The sequence below is a fragment of the Apteryx rowi genome, unplaced genomic scaffold (genome assembly GCF_003343035.1).
Source record: "Apteryx rowi isolate R43461 unplaced genomic scaffold, aptRow1 scaffold_16, whole genome shotgun sequence".
Classification (NCBI taxonomy): Eukaryota; Metazoa; Chordata; class Aves; order Apterygiformes; family Apterygidae; genus Apteryx; species Apteryx rowi.
Genome location: NW_020447863.1, coordinates 4,822,655 through 4,843,471, shown reverse-complemented (window position 1 = coordinate 4,843,471; position 20,817 = coordinate 4,822,655). Strand labels below are relative to the sequence as shown.

Below are 20,817 nucleotides of genomic sequence, written 5' to 3'. Positions count from 1 at the left end.
CGGGGATGGGTTATGGGGTGTGGGAGTCTGGGGGTCTCCTATGGTGGGCTGTGGAGAGCAGAGGTCCAGGACCCCCCCCATGGGGATGGGCTGTGGGGCATGGGGGTCTGGGGGATCCCCCTGTGGTGGGCTGTGGCCAGCAGAGGTCCAGGACCCCCCCCCATGGGGATGGGCTGTGGAGCATGGGGGTCTGGGTGGGTCCCCTATGGTGGGCTGTGGAGAGCAGAGGTCCAGGAATCCCCTCATGGGGATGGGCTGTGGGGAGTGGGGGTCTGGGGGGTCCCCCCATGGTGGGCTGTGGCCAGCAGAGGTCCAAGACCCCCCCCCCATGGGGATGGGCTGTGGAGCATGGGGGTCTGGGGGGTCCCCCCATGGTGGGCTGTGGCCAGCAGAGGTCCAGGACCCCCCCCATGGGGATGGGCTGTGGAGCGTGGGGGTCTGAGAGGCCCCCCCCCATGGCAGGCTGTGGCCAGCAGAGGTCCAGGAACCCCCCCATGGGGAGGGGCTGTGGGGAGTGGGGGTCTGGGGGGTCCCCCCTGGGATGGCCTGTGGGGCACAGGGGTGCGGAGGTCCCGGGTGGGAGGATGTGCCTCTCTCTGCAGATCTCACACCCCAGCACTGTGGCCGCCCTTGTAGTTCTGGGCACGCTGGCTAATCCGACCCCCCCGGCTGAAATTTGCTGGTGTGAGGAGAGCTGTGGCAGGCACAGCCACCCGCTGTCACCCCACACGCAGTGGTGTTGGCTGAAGTAGTCCCTGGCTCGCTCCTTCCCTGTCCTGTGCCATCTACTCCTGGGTCTGGTTTGCTGTGTGGACCTGCAAATGGTGGTGGCATGACCATGGCGGGGGCATGGGGCAGGTGAAGCTGCTTGGGCTGACACTTCTGGGGAGAGAAAAGCCTGGGACCACCAGCCAGGAAAAATGACAAGGATGGGATTTTCTTACATGGTGACTTGTACCTGCTGGGAAGGCTTTCTGGAAAGGGCTGGTGGGGGGCATCCCCCTCTCTTCTGCCTGTTGCACTGGCCAGAACAGCAGACATGCTAGGTTACACGCTGGAAGAAGAGCCAAAAAGATGTGCTGCTGCTTCCATCTATGCTGTGGCTCTGTTCCCTGATTGTTCATCATGGAAATGAGGAATGTCTTGCCCTGGAGTCTTGCGTGTCTTGGGAATGCATGGCCTGCAGTGGCACATGGCAACAGAGCAATGCCTTTTTCTAACAGCGTGTCCCAACCAGCTTGTGGTTCCTGTAGCAACTACCAACAGGGCTAGCAATTGCCAGTTTTGGGGTATTAATCTTGTGAGATGGCCACTTGCCTTTTATCAGTGGGTTGAGAGCCCAGCAGGTCTCCACAGAGGAACAGTATCTACCAGTTGCTGTTTAACAGCAGAGACCATCCGTGCTTGGTCCCTGTTCTCCAGGATAAGCAGTGTCTTCTGCCTCAAATGCTCTTTGACAAGTCTTTATGTGTGTTTAACTTGATATCCCCTCTGGTTTCTAGGCAGCGTCTAGATCTGATTCTGCGGGGCCGCTGAAGGATGGTGACCTGCGGGCAGCCCTTGAAGTGCTGCGGTGTTATGACTTGCACTCGATTGTAGAAGAATGGTTCATCGAAGTGTTACAGACAGACCTTCAGGCAAATATAGCTCCTGAGTTCTGGAACTGCATTGGCCAATATGAAAATACAGCTGAGGAACCACAGTGCTCCTTGCTTCTTCTGGATGCATTTTGTCTTCTCAAGTGCCGCCTGGACCCCTACCTGAACAGCCTGGAACTTCTGGAGAAATGGACCAAAGCAGGCTTGCTCCTGGGGACAGGCGCTCAAATGCTGCAAGAGAAGGTCTACACCATGTTCAAAGCCATTCTTTTTTTCTCCACTACAAAGTCTTTCCAGGAAATGATCCAGCAGTTCTATAGCCGCACTTTCAGGATATACATGCGGCAGTGGAAGAAGGGAGAAGACAGAATGAACGAGTGTGAGAGCAGCATGAGTGAAAACGAACAGGAAAGTGATACAGAGGAGAGTGGAGGAGAGAGCCCGTTGTGTGCAGGCTGCAGCAGTAAGAGAGAGGAGTGCTGGTGCCCCAAAGCCATGGAGCAGTTCCAGCAGCTCAATGACATTCTGTACGTATGTTATGGGTGGTGCTGCACAGAACAAGCCCGTGGTCCAGATAGGAGAGCAGCAGCAAGTTTTCTATATGTCTCAAAACTAGAGGAGCTGTGCATGAGGTCAGGCTGTATCCTAGTACTGGCTAGCGAATTTCCCACAGAGTTTCTGCAGACAGTTAATAACTGGTAGTTGAACTAGAACTGATCCTTTGATGGAAAGTTCCTTTTGCTGGATGTGAGAATATCTTTCTCTTGCACTAAGGAATATCTTCCTCTTGCCTTTTGTCTGCAAAGAAGAAAACTTATTCTAAGTGGAAAAGCTTTTGATGGCTAGAAAATACAATTTCTGAGGAAGATGGGATAGCAGTAGTGTACTGTGTATGTAGTGCTTCTATGCAGGCTATTAGAGCATTTAAGTTAAGAGCCTTGCTTGCGTCTGTTCACCATACAGGGAGTATGATAGATAGGACGGTATCCTTTTTTGCTTGTACCTTTGCTTCTGGCTACTCTGAATGAGGTCACTGTCTGTGTCTGTAGCCGCCGGCTGAACTTGCTGGAGAGAGTGAGCGCCGATGCTGTCACGACGATCTTGCACAGAATGATAGAGGAAAGGATGGAGCAAAGATGCAGGGGCGAATACGAGCGCTCTTTCTTAAATGAGTTCCAGGAGGTAAGGCGGGCGGGTGGCAAGAGCTCTTCCTTTGGAGAAGTGCAGCTGCTTCTGTTGCTGCACAAGTTGAAAGTAAATTCTACCTGAAAATGCCTGTGCCTGGACTGTGACTTCCACCATTACTGGCAGAAGAGGTGGTTAAAACTCGCCATTTTGATTTAATGCTAGAGGGGAAGGCTTACTCTGACCTGTACATAATAGGCCATTACATTTCACCTGGTTATATCCATATTAATGAAGGAATTTCTGTTGTAGTCTATGAACTACATGAATGCAATAGTCCCATCTAGCCTATAGAGGGCCCTCCTTCCGTGTAGGTGGACCTGTAATTTGAATTTGTGTAGCTGTTGCCTGTTCTATTTCCAATTTTTCATCACGCCTTTAAAATAGCAAGTGAGGATGGGAGGTGATATTCTGGTACTGCTCTTGCCAGTGGGCCGCATGCAGAATTAAAATCCTATCCAGCACTTGGTTCTTTTGCCGCCAGCTAACACTGAGTTCGTGCTGAGTTATTTACCCAGCATGACCTTAAACTTCTTTTCAGGGTTATTGCTTTTCCAGGATACAGTCTCCATTCCGCCAGCTTGTTCTGCATTCCTTGTTCCTTGGTGCATGACCTTGCGCTTGCCTCTTCTGAACAACAATGCGTGAAGCCTGGTTACCGAGCAAACCCGACTGCTCTGTATGGTTGTCCTAGTTTCCTTGTTGTTTGCTATGCTGTCGTTTTTCGTTTCATCTGCAAACATCAGCAGTGATTTTTTTTTTTTTGTATTTAATTCCCTTTAAATACTGTGCAAGACTTTCATTATTGGACCTAGTTTAAAGTGCTTTCAGATGACCTGGAGATTGTTTAAAGCCTTATTAAGGGCACCAGAGCAAATGCAAACGCATTCCACTTGTCAGACATTGTAAAAGGTCCCCTGGCTCCCACCTCTTCAGAAGAAAAGACCAGCATGGTAAGCCACAGAATATTGGAGGATATCAGAATTAAAAACAAAAAAACAAAAAAGTGAAAGTGGTATCCAAATTGAGAGAATAATTTTTTCATTTTTTTATTTTATTTTTTTTTAAGACAGAAGTCTGACAAGCTAAAATATGAGAGGACTGAGGAACAGCTTGCTAAAAGTACAAATGCTGACAACAAACCCCCTTTTCAGATGTGTCAGAAGCAGTTTGTAGTTGATAATCAAGCTATAATAGGAGCACTTGGAGAAGAGAAACTCATGGGGAGGGGGGAAATGGGTTTGTTTGTTAATAATTGTTTTCCTTAAAACTGAGTTGCTTTACATCAATTGTAGTCCTATCCTTTTGTTCTTTAATACATTCTGTATCAGCTTTTCATAGTTTTGCCCAAAATTGATGCCCAGGTGTTGTGCAGTTCTCAGGCTTGTCRTGCCATGTAGTTATTAGCAAAATACGTGCGTTCCTTCAGTCTTTGATGTTTCTTCAGTAACGTAGGTAATTGAAAGTTAACAACAGCAAACCAGATGTGGGCATAGTCTTTTTGTTTCAAGCTATCCAAATGTGTTTATCCAAAAATATTAATATCTAGTAGCTATTAATACTCAAATAATATTCTAATTTAAGCGCTATGTGTGCCACTTTAAAGGGGAAATAAGGAAAAGTGTTTCTCTTTAATATCTGGGTATTGTAGCTGAGTGTATTTGAAATATGTCAGTCATTTTTCTGTAGAAAACTAAATCATGTAAAAAAATTAATCTTCTGATGCTCTCTGATCAATCTGTAGGATTTTTATATTTAAGTGACTAACTCAGCATTTGAGGTCTTGGTCTCAAGTGCCTGAGTTTGGTTGGTAAGCGTATGTCTGTGAATCTTTGAGATGATTTGCTTGCTCTTCTGTTCATATTCTTATAAAGAGAGAAATGTTGGCAAGTGTTTGAATATACTCAGTCCTTTTTTGGAGCTCAGAACTCTGCACAGTGTACTCTTGCCCCCAAATTTGACATTTGAGAGAACGGTGGCCAGCTGAGTTCAATATCTGCAGGCTTCACAGTTTGGGGCCAGCCTGGCATGGAGCCCCAGGGAATGGCCTACTCTCCCATCAACATGCGCATACTTAGGTTATAGCAGCCGAGGGCAAAATGTTTCTCAGATCAGCCAGAAACTGAGGTGAGCTGTGCTGCTGACCCTGCATTAGCAGAACCACTGATCCTAGGGGAGAAACCTTCTCTCTGGATGAGAACGTTGTTACTGATAAAGTGACATCAAAGCTGTGGATGTATTTTAAGAGATGGAGAAATGCAGTCCCCAGTCACCTCTTATTTTATCATACACCTCTGCCTAGTTTGTATCTTGTAACTTCAGTTAAAGGTCTAGGGGTTCAGCTGTTCTAACTTAGTGTCTTAACTTCACCTCTGAGGCTTTTTCTGGCTATAACCCAGGCCAGGATACATTTGGATCACAGCTGGAGGTGGTGCTGTTCTTGGCTAGCTGCTCATTTCAGCTTGCTGTGGTAACTGCCTGGTGATGGGGTAAGTGTGGGACGGTTGCACGTCCAGTTGTAGTGTTCACCATCCCTGTATTGTTCCTCTCCTTGTGTAGTGGATCGAGAAAGTGATTGGCTGGCTCAGCAGAGTTTTTCTTCAAGATAGTCCCTTGGCTCGCTCCACTCCAGAAGCTAGCAACACCTTGAAACGCTGGAGATGCCACGTCCAAAGATTCTTCTACCGCATCTATGCCAGCATGCGCATTGAAGAGCTCTTCAGCATTATTCGAGGTAGGGGTGACCCACTCCATGTTCATTCACTCTTGGACTTGGCTTGAACTGTAGATCTGTCTTCACCTACCGATGTACCCTTCTGTCTCCTCTTGCCTCCCCATGGAGTATGGCACTGTTTCCAATCACTGCTTGGTCTGTAGATTTCCCAGAATCGAAACCTGCTGTAGAGGACCTCAAGTTCTGCCTGGAAAGGACTAATCAGAGGCAGCAGCTGCTCAGCTCCCTGAAAAGTGCTCTGGAAATGAGACTTCTGCATCCTGGTAGGTTTTAGATCTCTGCGTATGTCACATTTGATTGGGTTGTAAGGAATCTAGGCATGAGTGGGGATCTGCTGGGAGCCATCATCTCACTTCACGTGCAATGAATGAGAGGCAGTCAGGTTCTGTGCATCTTGTGCTCTCCATGTTGGAGTGTGTGCAGGGGCAGTAGTAGCTAATTGCGTCCCAACCCCTTGTTGCCTCCTTTTTGCAGTGCAGTGAGGAACTGAGCTAGAATTTAGCTTTGGTCCAGGTGGGTAGAGGCTCCTCTGCTGTGTGTGCTCTAAATTCTTGATGCTCAGTCTGGCCTAAGCTGGTTTATGGTAGTCTTTGAGCCTGTGTTTGTGGTTGCAGTTTGTTTCTCAGTCATGTGGACCTAATCTCTACCTTTGGCTGGGGCAGTATGGCAGCAAAGCCTTTGCCTTCAGTTCCTTATATCTAACAGAGAGCCTGGAATAGCCTTTCCCGCATTCGTGCGGTTAGTATGTGCTCAGGGACTCTGACCGCCTCTGCTCCTCTGTTGTAGGAGTCAACACATCTGACATCATTACCCTGTACATCTCGGCCATCAAGGCCTTGCGGGAGCTTGACCCCTCCATGGTTATCCTGGAGGTTGCCTGTGAGCCCATCAGGAAGTATCTGAGGTAAGAGGCTTGCAGGACAGTCTTTTCCGGTCCCTTTCCTCTCCTCTTCCCTTCATTTGCTCTGCTTATCTTGCCTTTTGACAGGACTCGGGAAGACACAGTACGGCAAATTGTGGCTGGTCTCACAGGGGATGCTGAGGGCTCTGGTGATCTTGCAAATGAGCTCTCAAAAGCTGACCCAGTGACACTAGAGAATGGCCAGGAGAGTGACGATGACATCTCAGAACCAGGGGACTGGGTTCCTGACCCTGTTGATGCAGATCCAGGTTAGATGCCAAGACCAAAAGTCCTGGCAGCCCACTGCCCCTTGCTCTCTGTAGGCTGGAGCAGCTTGTCTGCTAGTCTTTCAGAGCAGAGCTGGGCTGGGGGAGCTCTCCGTTAGTCTTGCACTGTTGTCTGCTTTATTTCACTAGGGAAATCAAGTTCCAAACGTCGGTCCTCGGACATCATCAGCTTGCTGGTGAGCATCTATGGAAGCAAGGACCTGTTTATCAATGAGTACCGCACACTTCTTGCTGACCGGCTGCTACATCAGTTCAACTACAGTGCTGAGAGGTAAGGTTTGTATGCCCAACCACAGGGCTTTCCAGGTAGTACCACCTGATAAAGATATGCTTCAGACTCAGTCCTACGAAAGGCCGTTCCTGGAACCAGGACTGTCTTTGGCCATCTCCTCTGCGGTTTTAGGTATGCATCTGGAATTTCACGGGCTCGCCTCTTGGCTGACATCTCCCTGCTCAGTCCTTCCCTTGGCTCGTGCTAGTAGGGCAGCAGGTTGGAGACTGAAGGTACTGACACCCTCTGAGCTCCATCCCATCTCTTCTTGTAGTTCTGACACATTCAGGAGCTAACAAAACACATTAGGGTTAGCAAAAAGTGCCAAGGTAGAAAGAAGGGATGAAGCATCAGGGACTTCAGCTCTACCCCAGCTATGTCCCTTGATTCAACAGTTGTAATGGTTTTCCTGTCTGAAATGCAGTTGGTGAAAGCTGTATCTGCGATGAGCACTCTCAAGTGAAGGGCTCACCAAATGCTGGAATTGTACTGTGTTGTCAAGAGGGCTGGTGAGAGGATCAGGTGCCATGCTAGTCCAAATGAAAGGGATGCGAAGGCCTTCAAAAAGACCCTGGCCTACAGAGGATGTGAATGTACCTCACACAGATACTGGGAGGCATCCTCTTCAAATAACATGCCTTGCAGAGCTTTTTAGTCATGAGAGGACCTTTGTGCCAGGGACTGCCTTTCTTGGCTCAGTTGAGCGGGGTGGAGGCCAGCCTAGTCTGTCTGAGGGACCTGTGTCTGATTCTTTTTTTCTCTTTTCAGGGAGATCCGCAATGTGGAGCTGCTGAAGCTGCGGTTTGGTGAAGCTCAAATGCACTATTGTGAAGTCATGTTAAAAGTAACTTTTTTTGTTATTCAGCTCTTGGTTGTTTGGGCTCTTGAATCAGTGGGGAAGGGGAGTGTCCTATAGGAATGACCTACAAAGGGCCTTTTAGGGAAGGGGGGTTCCCAGGATCCCAGCGTGGGGCTTGATTTCCAATAGGCAGAAGTGCATTCAAAATCATGTCTGTTCTTTAAGTCCTGTACATTGGGTTATTGACTCTGGCGGATGGTTGCTCTGGTGCTGTTGTCTCTCTTACCAGTACACTGCAGTAAACTATTCTGGCAGTAGAAGAACTGGGCTCTTCCAGCTCCTCTAGGGTGTGATTCTGGAATTTGATTCACTTGGGGCACTGTGAGAAGTCATCAGTCTGGAGGGACTCCAGTGTAGGCTAGTGTTAAAGCCGTAAGCCTTTCCCCAGTCTCCCCACAAACGTTTCTAAGTCTGTAGCAGACCATTCCCTCATCTTCTTAGTGACTAGAGGGCACAAATGATTATAAACTTTCCATGTCTCCATCATCCTCTGGAGACATGTTAGACACCCTGTTTAACCTTCTTCTTTACTAAGGCTCAGTACTCTCCTGGAAGAGAAGGAGCCTCTTTAGCTTCCTCTACCTCTTCCAGGATATGGCTGACTCACGACGCATTAATGCCAACATTCGTGATGAGGAAGAAAAGCTCCCAGAGGAGGAGAGGCCACCGTTCAGCCTCGTTGCCGTTATCCTATCGAGTGAGTTCTGGCCACCACTGAAAGAGGAGAAGCTAGAGCTTCCAGAGCAAGTCAAAGAAGCTATGGAAGCCTATTCCAAGAAGTATGAGAAATTAAAGGTGAGGCAGCCTTAACCTTCCTTAAAACAGGTTCTTGCTGTTCAGATTCCACTATATAGCATGTTTTTGCATGGCCTTTACAAAGTTCCCTTTAACCTCCCTTAAAGTTTAGCTGTTAATACGGCTGTACTGTCAGGTGGAATGCCAAAGTCCTTCAGCTCTGAATCAGGGTTAGAAGCTGCACTAGCTTTGCTATTGCTAGAAGGAGGATTTATCTCTTTATGGGTTGCCTGCATAGCAGTAGTGCTAGATAAACACTGGTCTATTTTAGAAAGTTATTAGTTACATGGATACTGAGTTAGACATGAATTATCCATGATCCAGTGATGTGCTCTGCACTCTACCAGGTAAGAAGGTTATGTGGATACTGAGATAGAAGTCCTTAGGCTAACAAGCTTAGACATCTAAGTCCTATAGGAGCCCAGGTGACATGCTGTCCCTGTTGGACCTCTTTTCTCCAGCATTCTGTCACTCTTCTCTCCTGTTTGTCCTCTTGAAAAGAGGCTGCTCTTACATGGTCTCCTTTCAAGCCTGTTCCAGGAGATCCAATGTTAAACACTGGAATCAGGAGAACATTGCTTCTGTTCTTTCTGTGGCATACCTAGCAAATATAAGCAACCATGCAGTATTCTTGTATTCTATAGGCACTTGGTCAGGCCAATTAGTCGCATGGTGAATGCTGAGGTGCATCTTGCTCTGCACGTACAGAATGGGTTCGTAGCAGGAGCATCGCAGGGTGCCGGAGCATCTGCCTGAAAGTCAAGGAGAGATCTAAGTCACTTCCAGAGCTATGGTCTTGGCTTTCTCATCTTGCTGCTGCTTATCTGGTGGAGTGCAGCGCACACTGCTGGATCATGGATAACTTGCATGTAGTCGTGCCAGCATAATACCTGTGTGTACACATAGATGGTTCTTTGCAACTAATCTGAATACAATTTGGTGTCTCATACTGTTGTTCCTCCCCCTTGCATTCTGACCCCACTTTAGGCTTGTTTTTTTTCACGTGCTTTCTTGAACTTGTCATTATACATTAGATGGTACATGCCGTTAGGCTGGGAAGCATGCAGCTCTAGATCCCATCTCTTCTCCTGCTATAGCTGTATTCCAGACATGGATGCCACCTGATTTCTGTGCCTGCAGGAAACTAGTTAGGAGAGGTACACAGCAGCCTCAGGATGTATGGTTTCTTGGGTGGTGGTTGTTGTTGAAACTCCCTGTCACTTGCACCATCCTCAACATACAAAAGTGAGTGAGGCTGTCCCCATGAGGAGGAGAGCAGCTTCCATCTGACCGAGATGAAGGCAGAGAGCAGCTTCTATCTGGCTCTGATGGCAGAGAGATATTTGCAGAAATGCAGAACTTGGAGGTTCCTGTTAGGGGATCTGCTGTGAGCAGCTGCTTCCCGCTTTTGCAGGCCATGCGGACCCTGAACTGGAAGTACCACCTGGGCCTGGTGAGCTTGGATGTGGAGCTGGCAGATCGCACCCTCTCCCTGTCTGTGTCTCCTGTGCATGCTGCCATCATCCTGCACTTCCAGACCAAGAGTGAGTGACAAGGCAGAGGCCCAGCATATCACCTGCATTCATGTGCTTCCCGTGGATGGGTGGGAAAGCCGTGTTGCTCAGGTGGCAGTAGGCCTGGAGAGTTCTGGCAAGGGGAACAAGACCCAGTTCATGGACTTGGATCTATCACAGAAGTTGACCAGATCTCCAGCTCTCCTAGGAGACTGCACCCAGAAGGGCTGCAGCTGAGCACCCAGGCAGGTGACCCAGGTGACTGCTTTCAGGCAGTCACTGCATATAGCTGCTTGCTCCTGGCAGTGGCTCACCTGCCTTCCCCATCCTCTTATTAAATCCTGACATGCTGTGGGGAGGGCTGGTGTCCTGTACTCTTCCCTGCGTTGAATGTTTGGGATGCTTGTAGACTGGGGTATAGCAAAGGACTGCAGCCAAGAGCTGACTGCCACCTTCCACGCGGTATCTGTGGTCTCCACAGGTACGTGGACACTGACTGAGCTGAGTGAAGTGCTCAAGGTGCCTGTGACGTCGCTAAAGCGTAAGATGACTCTGTGGCTGCAGCAGGGCGTCCTGCGTGAAGAGCCCCAAGGCACGTTCACTGTGATTGAGGAGGAGCAGAAGGACCAGGTGGAGAAGGTGGTTCTGATAGACAGTGATGAGGAGGGAGACTCTGCCATGGCATCGCAGGCTGACCAGAAAGAGGAAGAGCTGCAGGTACTTGTCTGGGTGCTTGTGAAACCAGCAGGCCAGTGCAAATGTCTAGTGGTTTTGGTTTTGGGGAAGGGAGAGTGATTTCAGGCCAGCCTATGATTGAGTTTCATCTTTAAAATTCTGGAGAGAATGGTTTGAGGATGAATGTTTAATTTGATTATATTTTTTAATATGAGGAAAGGGGTTAAACTCTCAAGGGAGTTTGATATGTTCAGAAAGTGAAGATGGTGTTGCTGTTACCCAACTGGTTAGGAGGCTAATTTGAAATTCGGAAGAAACCACATTCAGATGCCCTGGTCTGTCTGATTCAGGTGGTGGATTTGATTTGCACTGTACACTGCAGTGACTAAGGCCAGCTTGAGAGCATTTTTGAGGTGGATTTCTCTTGATTAATGATCACTGGAGCAGATATTGGAAGACAGCCTTCTTTCCAGAAAAGTGTCCAGCTGCTGAGCCAGGCAACCATTTGGGCATCTCTGAACATTGTTGTTCAATTAAATAAGAAAAAGTCTGAGACTTGAATTTGTATTTGAAAATATCTAATATTATATCATGAAAATATCATAACTAATTTGGGTTGATCCAAACAGCTTTTTTTGAGAAATAGACTGCTAAAAAAGTTTACTCGGTCCTGACAGCAGGACCTTTGCCTTCTCTGTGTGTGGTTCCTAGACACTTCCATGGCTTTTGCTACTCTGGTCTGTCATGTTGTGTGTATGGAGCCAGTGTGAAACACGTAGGTGTTCTACCTTTGTCTGTCCGCTGAGGGTCATGCACGTACTGCAGGCCAAATCCTGCTTTCTAGCTGTGTATCCTAATACCTGATGCTGATCTCAACTACTTCCTGTTTAAAGGCCAGGCTTTCATAGCTGAGAGCAGAACTTATTGCCTACCACAGTTGTGTTATGCCTTTGGGATGCAGGATGTTAAAACACCCCTCTTCTTCCTGTGTTGAGGATGACTGTGATTTACTGTTGCCTGTGTGCCCCCTTTTTGCAGTTGTTTTGGACGTACATCCAAGCAATGCTGACCAACCTTGAGAGCCTGTCATTGGAGAGGATTCACAGCATGCTGAAGATGTTTGTGATGACAGGCCCGGTGGTTACAGAAATTGATATACAAGAGCTGCAGGGCTTCCTCCAGAAAAAAGTCCGGGACCAGCAACTCATCTACTCCGGAGGTGTCTATCGTCTGCCCAAGAACTGCAGCTAGGCTCAAATGTCCCTGCTTTCCTCTGTCCGTTCACTTCTCCTGTGCCTGTGTTCAGCTCCTCAGTGCCACCCAGCTCTCTGCATCCCGCTGGGTGATTTTTTTTGCTCTGGGGGGTTTCTGTGCCCTCTTCCCAATATGGGCACCCTTTTCCATGTGGAGATAGCTCTTTAGCAGCCTGGGCCATGCACCCCAAAGAACTTCTGGGACTGGGCCCGCTCCTCAGAGTGCTTTTCTCCCATACGTGAGTATCTGGGCCCACTTCACTGGTTAATTAAAAACAGCAGTCATCTTTTTCAGATGATTCAGACTCTTTTCTTCCCTCTTAGGAGAGCACTCTTGGCATCAGCCTTCCCAAGCTGAAAGGGCAGGCAGGAACTCCGCAGTCTGCTGGGCACCATCTCCCTTTCATTGGGCCTCCGTGTGTAGTCTGCTACTTGCAGCTCTGGGAGGACTTTGGAACGGAGGGGGCTGTTGGCTGCAATTGCTGTCTGTGTCTCCTTGTGTGGCTGAAGCAGCTTGTTGCAGCTGGCTGTGATAAATGAGACCTTACACAAAAATGAGTGTGCCGTCTGTGCTATCTCCTTTGGCTTGTGTAGGCGGAAGACTCTGGGGTCGGCTTACCATTGTTCAGGACTCTTGGGATGCATGGGATAATTTTATTGTGGGATGAAGAATGCTTTAGATGGGTGAAATGTAGCAGTTCTTCAGGGCAAGCTGTTTAGTCCCGGGGAATATGAAAGTGGATTATCCAGATGCTGGTAGGATTACTTTACCATGGCTTGAACGCACGTCTGTCTTCAAACGCCATGACTGGTGCTCTCGGTGCACGTCATCTTGGTATGCTTCAGGGTTATTTACGTCACTGAGATCACCAAGGCGGTTGGATGGGATAATCCCAGAGCTGCTTTGTTTAAATATCGTGCCCAGAACCCGGACACAAGATCAAGCAATGAGTTTCAGAAGGATTGTATTCAGTCTCCACTTAACAGCATTCAGGGTTCCTCAGTCCCGTTTCCAGGTGGGTTTTGCTTATCCCATCAGGAGGAGTATGCTGGGGAAATTTGAGTCTTCCTAAAATTTTGTTTTCTAAGAAGCAAAATGAGTTTCCATGGCCCAAGAAGTCTTTCCCTCCAGTGCTGAATCTTTTAGCCCAGACTGTGTAATGAGACAGCTGGAATTCAGATACCAAAGGGCCAAATATTAAACACAGGAACGGTCTTTAACCCTGGCTGCATTGCTCTGGATCCAGGTGCATGAGAGACTTGTGGAACATGTAAAACAATCTGTATTTAATGTTCAATCTTATCGTCCTTTAATGCTTAAAGGCCTGGAAATGCCACAATGTGGGCTTTCCCTCTTATAGTGGGGAATGAATGCCCCAAATCCTCCTCCAGACTTTTAGGGCAGAATAGGGGGATAATTTTGAGCAATTTGAGATTAATGGCCAGAGATTTGGAGACCTTATGGGGGCTGTTCTGCCAGCCCACTGGCTTTTCTGTAAATAGGCAAATCCCAATGGGATAATCCCTAGGATCAGCCTGCCCCACTTTGCTATATGTACCACACCCTGGTTAGAGGTGCTGGTGGGGGACAAGGAGAGTTTGTCCCGTGGTGACCCTCAACCCGAGTGCCCCAGCCAGCAGCTGACGATGTTCTTTGCCATCTTGGACTTGGACTATGCCTGGACCAACACTTCAGCCACTCAGTATGACAGCAGGGTGTCCTGGGTCTCTTGCTCTGGGTGAAGCCTAACCTGGTTGATGACAGCTGTGCCAGGGTTGCTCTCTGCTGTCCCRCTGACCATGCTTATGTACATTGGAGAATTGAACAGAATTTGGCTCAACTGATCTTGCTACACTTGGAATGGTTGAGACTGTTCTTATTCCTGGAGTTGATCATCTGTTTCCAAGATGTAAAAGTAAATAAACCTTACTTTTGCTCTCAGATGTGTTGTCCCAGGATGGAGAAGCCCTGAGAATCCCTCACCCCGGAGCAACTTTGAGGGCTTGTGACAGGTCATGGCTTGGGGACAGCAGTAATTGTGACCCACAGTGGTGTAGGGACGGTTGTTGGGACACAGCAACATCCCCGCGTGCACATGGGTGTTGGGAGGTGACGGTGGTGGCGTGCCTGTGCCGCTGCAGGTGGGATGGGCAGTGTGCATGGAGGGTGGGTGCCAGGGGCTGGTGGGGTGCAGGTGGGGGGGGGGCGGTGGGCTCACATCAGGCTGTGTTGCAATGTGCCAAAAGGCAGTATCGGCATTCAGGGTGCAGGATGAGACGCGGTGGTGTCCGGGACCTGGCGCGATGCAGGATCGTGGTGGAGGCTGGCAGGGTGCAGTGGGTGCCCAGGGTGGCGTGGGGAGCTGGGTGCATGGAGGAGAAAAGGGCTGGTGCCTGGGTGGGCAGGGCTGGGGCAGGCAGGATGCCAGGAGGACACAGGAAGGGCACCCAGAGCTGACACGAGGGGGTCCCAGGCCAGCGTGACTGCGGGGTGGATGTGGCAGGGCTCGGGGTACATGCAGCGCTGCTGGGTGCTGCCGAGGCCGGAGGAGGCCATGGCTCAGCGCTGAGCCTGCGTCTCCGTCCGGGTGACCTGCGGGTGCCCCAGACCGCTCAAGCAGGCAACCGTTGTCATGTGGTCTGCCTTAACCTGCTGTCCCTCGCAACCATCCACGTCCTGCTCCGGGGATGGGGACACAAGCGAGCGAGCACATTTCTCTGCTCTGCGGCTTGCACCTTTCCCAGGCAGGAGGAGAGCAGCCGGCACCAGCAGCCTGAGCCCGATTCCAGACCCAGCCCCAGAGTGAGGATGCGGAGCCTTGGGAGCTGCACCCAGGTGAGCAGGACACGAGAGAGATCCGCAAAAACAAATTGGTTTTATCCCAGGCTTGTGTCTCTGCTTCCTGCTTTGTGCTCCTGGAGCCAGTCCTTGTGGGTTTTACCTCCTCTATTTTGGATACAGGGGACTTTTCTGTGTTCCCTCAAATGCTGGCTCTGCTCCTCATCCTCTTGGTTAGATGTTCATCAGCTGCTGAATAAATCAAAGCAGCTCACAAGTGCCTGCCATCCATGTAAAACCCACATACCTTGGGAGAGGGAGCAAAATGTGTACAGGCCATGTAGGGCCTCGCTGGGTGAGGAAGAGGAGCCGAATCAGGTCACACAGGAGGGAGGAGGAAGCAGGGCTGACACTGGTCCTTGGCCTTAATGGCCACCACTAATGCCTGGCCGGGACCGCAGCAGTAGGGATACCTATTTCCTAGGTACCTCCGAACTGTCTTGCAGCTCCTCATGCTTCTTTTTAATTTTTTTTAGGAAATGAAATGTTTTGAGCAAGTGGGAGCACCTGAAAACGTAAGCAGCCACGGGGCGGTGGGGTTGGCGTCTGCCAGCCCCGGGGGACGCGAGTGCCACCTGGGCACGGCATGGTGGTACTCGCACTGTAGCACAGTCCCGCTCTGTGGTTGATGCCTAAAGGTCTAACATCTGACTGCCTTGCAGTTGGAACGGAGAGGGGAAAATATCTTTTGGATCTTCTGAGATCAAACCAACCACCAGCTTTGCGGCAGGGCTGGTGGCAGCTGGGGGCTGTCCCCGGCCACCGCCGCCAGCGTAGCAAGAACTGGGAGCCTTGGCTCCTCGTAGCACCCGGGAAGGGAGGAGAAAACTCTCCGGCACTTTAACTGGTTTGAGGCATGTGGAAAGTTAAAGGAATGGAGGAAACGAGTTCCCTTGCTGGAAGGGCTGCGATTTGGGCTGGGCAGGAGGAGTCCGGGTCCGGTGCTCTGACCTGGTAGAGTGCACTTGCCCTGCGATTTGGGTATCCCTGGGCTGCTGAGCTGGGCAAACGGAGAAGGGCTGGGGTCTGCACGCTGCACCAGCTGCGATTTGCCATGCAAACGTGTCCCAGGAGAGCCGAGAGCTGCCTGTTGCATGGGGAAGGGGGTGCAGAGCCCCTGGCGCAGGTATTGCATGTGGGGGAGCATCGCCCGGAGCACCAGCAGCTGCTTGCACGGGGAGCCGGACAGGCAGCGGGCTGCTAGCCGCCGGGCCGGCCGTGCCCACGCGAATGGTGCCACCCCACCGTGTCCCCGCTGGCAGCAGGGAGTGAGGTTTGGGCATGGGAGGTGACCGATTCTGCAGACGGGCTTGGAAAACGCCTTTCGCAGCAGGATGGAGCACGCCTGCGTTTGCCACCCGTGTGMCCCGATGCCCGGGAACTCGCTGATCGCTGCGGGAGCGTGTGGCTTCCCGCCGCGCTGCATGAACCCAGCCTGGGGACACGTGTGGGACAGGCTGCCCTCGGGGGCCTGCAAGAGGTGCAAGGGGATGGGAAGGGCTCAGGAGCACCCTGCAGCTCTGCCCGCGTCCCCGAGCCCCCCGGTCACCTCCCTTGGCCGGGACCCCGCGATGGAGGTCGCATGGGACGGAGGTCAGCACGGCGCTGGCATCTCCCCCACGGCAGCGTTGGGCCAGCACGGGACGAGCGTTGCTTCCTCTCGTGACCTTTATCGGCCGCTCCTCCGCCTCCCTCTCAGGGTGAGGCCCGGTGGGTGTGATGAGTTTGTTTGTTCCGTTGCCACAACAGCCTGAGCTGCTCCCCTGGCCAGGCCTGACTCAGTTCCTCCCGGGACGCTGCGTTTACGCCGCGGGCACCTCAGCACGCAGACCCGGCTCCTGCTCGGCACCCGGAGGCCACCCTGCCYGTGAGCAGGGAGCGAGCCCGGCTGAGCCCCGGTGCAGCCGCTGGGCTCTGCCTTGCTTCCAAGCTGTCCGGGCAAGGAGCGAAGGGCTTCACCCGCAATCCCGATACCAAGGCCTGTGGCRAGAGTGGATGCCGCCGTCCTCTCCCGGAGCCTGCCTGGACTTGACGGATTAACTGTGCCCGTGCCGACAGCTGTTCACTGTCTTTAAAAATCCATCGGAGCTGGAGATTTTGCCCCCTCCCAGGCCTCGCTAGACTCCCTAACATCTCACTTGCTGCAATTTAAGCAGGTTTCTTCTAGCCTGGCTCCCACGATGAAAAACTTGTTCCCACAGGTGCCTGTTCATGGATTGGAAGGCTCTTTGCATCCCTCCTGCCAGGTTTCCCTTCCCCGGGAGACCAGCCCCGATGTCTTTGATGTTCCTGCTGCTTTGCCCTCTCTTCTCCAGGTTGTCCCCATGGCTGAGCACCCAGCAGGGTGGGGACAAGATCAGAGGCTGCATCCTGGACCACGGCCCTGCTCTGGCTCCAGTGTGGAGCCTGGCTGGTGATGGGATGGAGGTGAGCGTGTCCCCATGCTGTGAGCCGGGCACGGGGTCTGGGCACAGCAGCCGGAGGTGACCTTGCACGGTGGGTCTGGTCCACCCAGATGCCATGGAGCGAGCGCAGGACGTGGCGATCTCCGGCCTTTCCCTATGCTGGCCGGGGCTGGGAACCTGGCTGGTGGCTGCTGCAATGGGTTGCAAGGTTGTCCCAGGAAAGCCCATCACTACATGCTCTGTGTGGCTCTGAACAGTAGGAACGGTGCCAGCAGGAGGTGTCCGACCTGGATGGGGCCGTTCTCCTTCCAGGAGGCCTGGGCATCACTTGTGGGAAGGTCCACGTGCAGGATGGCGTGATCTTTTGGCAGCCTGGGCAAGAGGGCTAAGGCCAGGCGCTCCTTGGGCCAGCGATGGGCCAGGTGCTGCACAGGGGAACCGTGAGCCAGCATGTCTAGTAGGACACACGGGTGGTCGGTGGTGTCCCTTAACCTCTAGATGAGCTGGAAAAAAGATGAGACTTTTTTGCCCTATGAAGAAGGCCGCAACTACGCTTGCCCGGGAGCGGATTGCAACAGCATTCGTGCCGATCCAGCTGTGGGAATCGCAGCTGGCATACGGGTTTGGTGGTGGCTCCCTTTTGCGCTGTTGTCCCATTGGAGGTCCATCCTTCTTGGAGCAGATGGTTCCCCACGAAGGCTGAGGAGTATCTAGAAACCTGCTGCCTGGCTCGCGTGGCTTCGGCCGGGTTTCTTCGGCCTGGCCGTGGCCCTGGCCTCCGCGGAGGCAGCCAGAAAGGGCTCTTCTGCCTGCCGGAGGTCTCGGGGGAGCTCTGAGTCAGAGCCACTGGAAGCGTCTTAGTGTGGTAATTTCAAAGCGTTACGATGGGAAAACTTGCAATGTAATAAGTACTACAGCTCTTAGGGCATGTAAAAGTCTTAAAGTTAATTGGAACAAGCTGGAAACGAAGCAGTTCAAACAGAACCGAGAAAGCTGGAAAAAGGCCTCGCAGCGCCTGCCTGCGAGAGTAGGCACAAAACCGCGGCGCAAAAAGCTACGTTTTAGAGCCACGCAAGAGGTTGCAGGTACGTTACGTTTGCAACGCGCTTCCCCTTCTAGGAAAACGAATTGTATAGCTGGAAAATGCATATAAAATCCCTCTCTTTGCTCCTCAGGCATTTAGAAAGGGCTTTAGCTTCGCTGCAGCGTTCGCAAACGTCCTTGTTACTACAACAGAGATTATTTCTGTGAATGCTCGTTTACGCATGGAAGCATGAGGAATGTTTTTATGCGKCCGCTGCTGGCAAAATAAGCTTCAGCTGGGACCTCAATGGTGCGTCGTGGCCCAAGTACCGTTCTTGCCAGCGAGGGGAGGAATTGCTGAGGACGCTCGCCGCTTTCCCCGTTTGAAGTCACAGGTTCCGCAAAACTTTTTTTCCAGTGTAAGACGCAGTTTTATCCCCCAGAGCATTTCGGGCATGGAGAGATGCGTCGTCAGAGCAAAGGGGCATCTTTCCGCGCTGCAGGCGAAGGGCCAGGCAGAGCCCCCCTGCCCTGAAACGCCTTTTGCATGTTGGCGGTGACCTGGTTCTCCCCGGCGATGCCGTGGGCGATGGCCCATGGCGGGGGGAGAAGCTGCCAAAACCAATGATTATTATTATTGTTCTTTATTATTTGAGATCTTGATATCGCAGCCAGGGGGAAAAAATAATCGAATTTGCATTCGGGAGCCTTGATTCACGTGGGCAAGCTGGAGCTATCGCTTCTCTTTGTGAAGAGCAGTTCCCATCATTTACCTTGGGCTATTTTTAAACTGTTTAGATGGTCCCTGCTAAAGCAAACAGGATGTTTTTTCCTGAAAAAAAGGGCGTTCCTTTGCCCACGTATAAACTGTTTGGGTTATTTAGGGTGTGTTAAAGCAGGACTGCTTACAAAGATCGGAAACGGCCGCGAAGAGCCGCGGCGAAAACCGGGCAGAGCAAACCCCGCCGCCGGGCTGGGGGGCCGCAGCGGGCTGGGGAGCGCGGGAAAAGCTTCCTTCCCCTGCGCTTTGCCTCCGCGTCCCGCTCGCCCTGGCGGGACGAGGGCAGAGAGCTGGGCTGCAATTCTGTGAGCCCGGAGAGAGCTGCTATAATCCAAATCCTTTTGGTCTGCTCTATGGTTTTACACCAAATTTGCCCGGATTTGTGTCTTTTGCCAGAGCCCAAAGTTGTTTAGGGCAGGAAAGACGTGGGTCAGAACTGCAGAGGGACCTTGTGAACGTGGGAGACTGGGCACTGGGGTGGCAGAAGAAACGGGGTGCAGATAAATGTAAAACAGTTCATATGGAAGCAGGGGGCAGCTGTAACGGCACGTCCGGCTTGGGGCATCCCCCAGCTGATGGCTGTATTCTCCGTATATTCATATATTCCTGCCCTTTTTATTCTTCCCCTTATGGCCAGTGTGGGAGACGGGACTCGGGACAAGCTGGCTCCTTGGTCGGAGCCGCTGTAGCTGCTCACGTGTTCCCGTTTCCCCTCGTCTGAGCGGTATTTCCYGTTCTCAACTATTTTTTAGGACAACCCCGTCCTTGGCCGGCTGCTCCCGGGCACGTGAGCGCGGGGTCCCGCCGGGGCTTTCTCATCCGCGGGGCAGGTTTCTTTTGCCCTCGGCTAYGCTGATTCTGTAGCGGCTCCAAGCTTCAGCCTTCTGTAATTCTCTTTTGACGGATTTCCCCCTTTCCRCGGAGTTCCCTTTCCCCCGGCGCTGCCGTGGTGCCGCCCGGGAGCAGCCGGGCTGGACGGCAGCAACGGCTCCTTCTCAAACTCGGGTCTCCGCACTCAAAAAGGTGACGTGCCCCAAAGCGGAGGAAAAGCCGGAATTGGCTGAAGGTGCAAAAGTCGGYGGCCGGGTGCTGGCAGCTGCCCAATTTGGGAGCCGCTTGCTGCCGGGACCAAAAGCGATGGGTGCCCGATGCCCGTCGGTACCAAAATCTCCCCAAAGCTGCTCGGGGGGGGGGGGGCAGCATCCCCCTTTCCCACTGTGCCTCCCCCCCCTCCTCACCCCCAAATTTCCCTTTTTCTCCCGTGGTTTTTGCAATCCCCCCTTCCCTGCGTTTGCCCTCGGGGGGGCCAAGCCTGGAGCAGTGGGAAAAGCAGCGGCAGGGGCCCCCCAAAAGCGGAGCGCGAGGCCGGTTGCGGGGGGGCGGCGTGGAGGCCTGGCCCGGCGCCACGTCCCTGTTTGCGCAGGATTTGCATGGCCGGGCGGCGCAGCGCTGCAGGAAGAGCCGCGGCCCCACGGCAGCCCCGTTATCGCAGCTCCGGGCGCGCAGGCCCCGGCTGGCACCGCCAGGCCCGGGGAGGAGGCATGCAGGGGCGGCCGGGGGGGGGCCACGGCCTGGGGGCGGCCAGAGGCGAGAGGCAGGGCGGGCAGCCCTGACGGACGCCCCGAGGTGAGTGGGGAGGGGGCGGTGGGGAAGGGACCCCGACCGCTGCGCTGAGCCCTGCCCGGCAGGCACAGCCC

At 52.2% G+C, this 20,817-nt stretch overlaps 3 protein-coding genes across 3 annotated transcripts in view; 2 read left to right on the top strand and 1 right to left on the bottom strand.

Annotated features, from left to right (window-relative positions):
* The window catches only part of SSNA1 (SS nuclear autoantigen 1), a 4,373-nt gene extending 3,533 nt beyond the window's left edge, over nucleotides 1-840 (bottom strand). The window contains exon 1 of the mRNA XM_026059787.1: nucleotides 790-840. Within this exon, the coding sequence (XP_025915572.1) occupies nucleotides 790-840 (51 nt within the window). The remainder of the gene's footprint in view (nucleotides 1-789) is intronic.
* Nucleotides 841-849: 9 nt separating this feature from the next.
* Nucleotides 850-14,014, top strand: ANAPC2 (anaphase promoting complex subunit 2). Its single transcript, XM_026059786.1, has 13 exons — nucleotides 850-858; nucleotides 1,503-2,125; nucleotides 2,648-2,780; nucleotides 5,343-5,517; nucleotides 5,661-5,780; nucleotides 6,304-6,421; nucleotides 6,506-6,687; nucleotides 6,835-6,976; nucleotides 7,745-7,820; nucleotides 8,427-8,630; nucleotides 10,045-10,174; nucleotides 10,626-10,861; nucleotides 11,858-14,014. Exons 1-13 carry the CDS (start codon nucleotides 850-852, stop codon nucleotides 12,068-12,070), a joined length of 2,361 nt encoding a protein of 786 aa, XP_025915571.1. The 3' UTR covers nucleotides 12,071-14,014.
* A 6,714-nt stretch (nucleotides 14,015-20,728) lies between these two features.
* Nucleotides 20,729-20,817, top strand: part of TOR4A (torsin family 4 member A) — an 11,433-nt gene continuing 11,344 nt past the window's right edge. Inside the window, exon 1 of the mRNA XM_026059759.1 lies at nucleotides 20,729-20,746. The gene's annotated coding sequence lies outside the window, so the exon portion shown is untranslated. The remainder of the gene's footprint in view (nucleotides 20,747-20,817) is intronic.

What these genes read in the sequence shown, in the direction of transcription:
- ANAPC2 (XM_026059786.1), top strand. An exon ending in CAGCAGCTCAATGACATTCT is followed by an intron (nt 2,126 to 2,647) that starts GTACGTATGTTA and finishes CTGTGTCTGTAG; the next exon opens with CCGCCGGCTGAACTTGCTGG. An exon ending in AGAAGTATGAGAAATTAAAG is followed by an intron (nt 8,631 to 10,044) that starts GTGAGGCAGCCT and finishes CCGCTTTTGCAG; the next exon opens with GCCATGCGGACCCTGAACTG.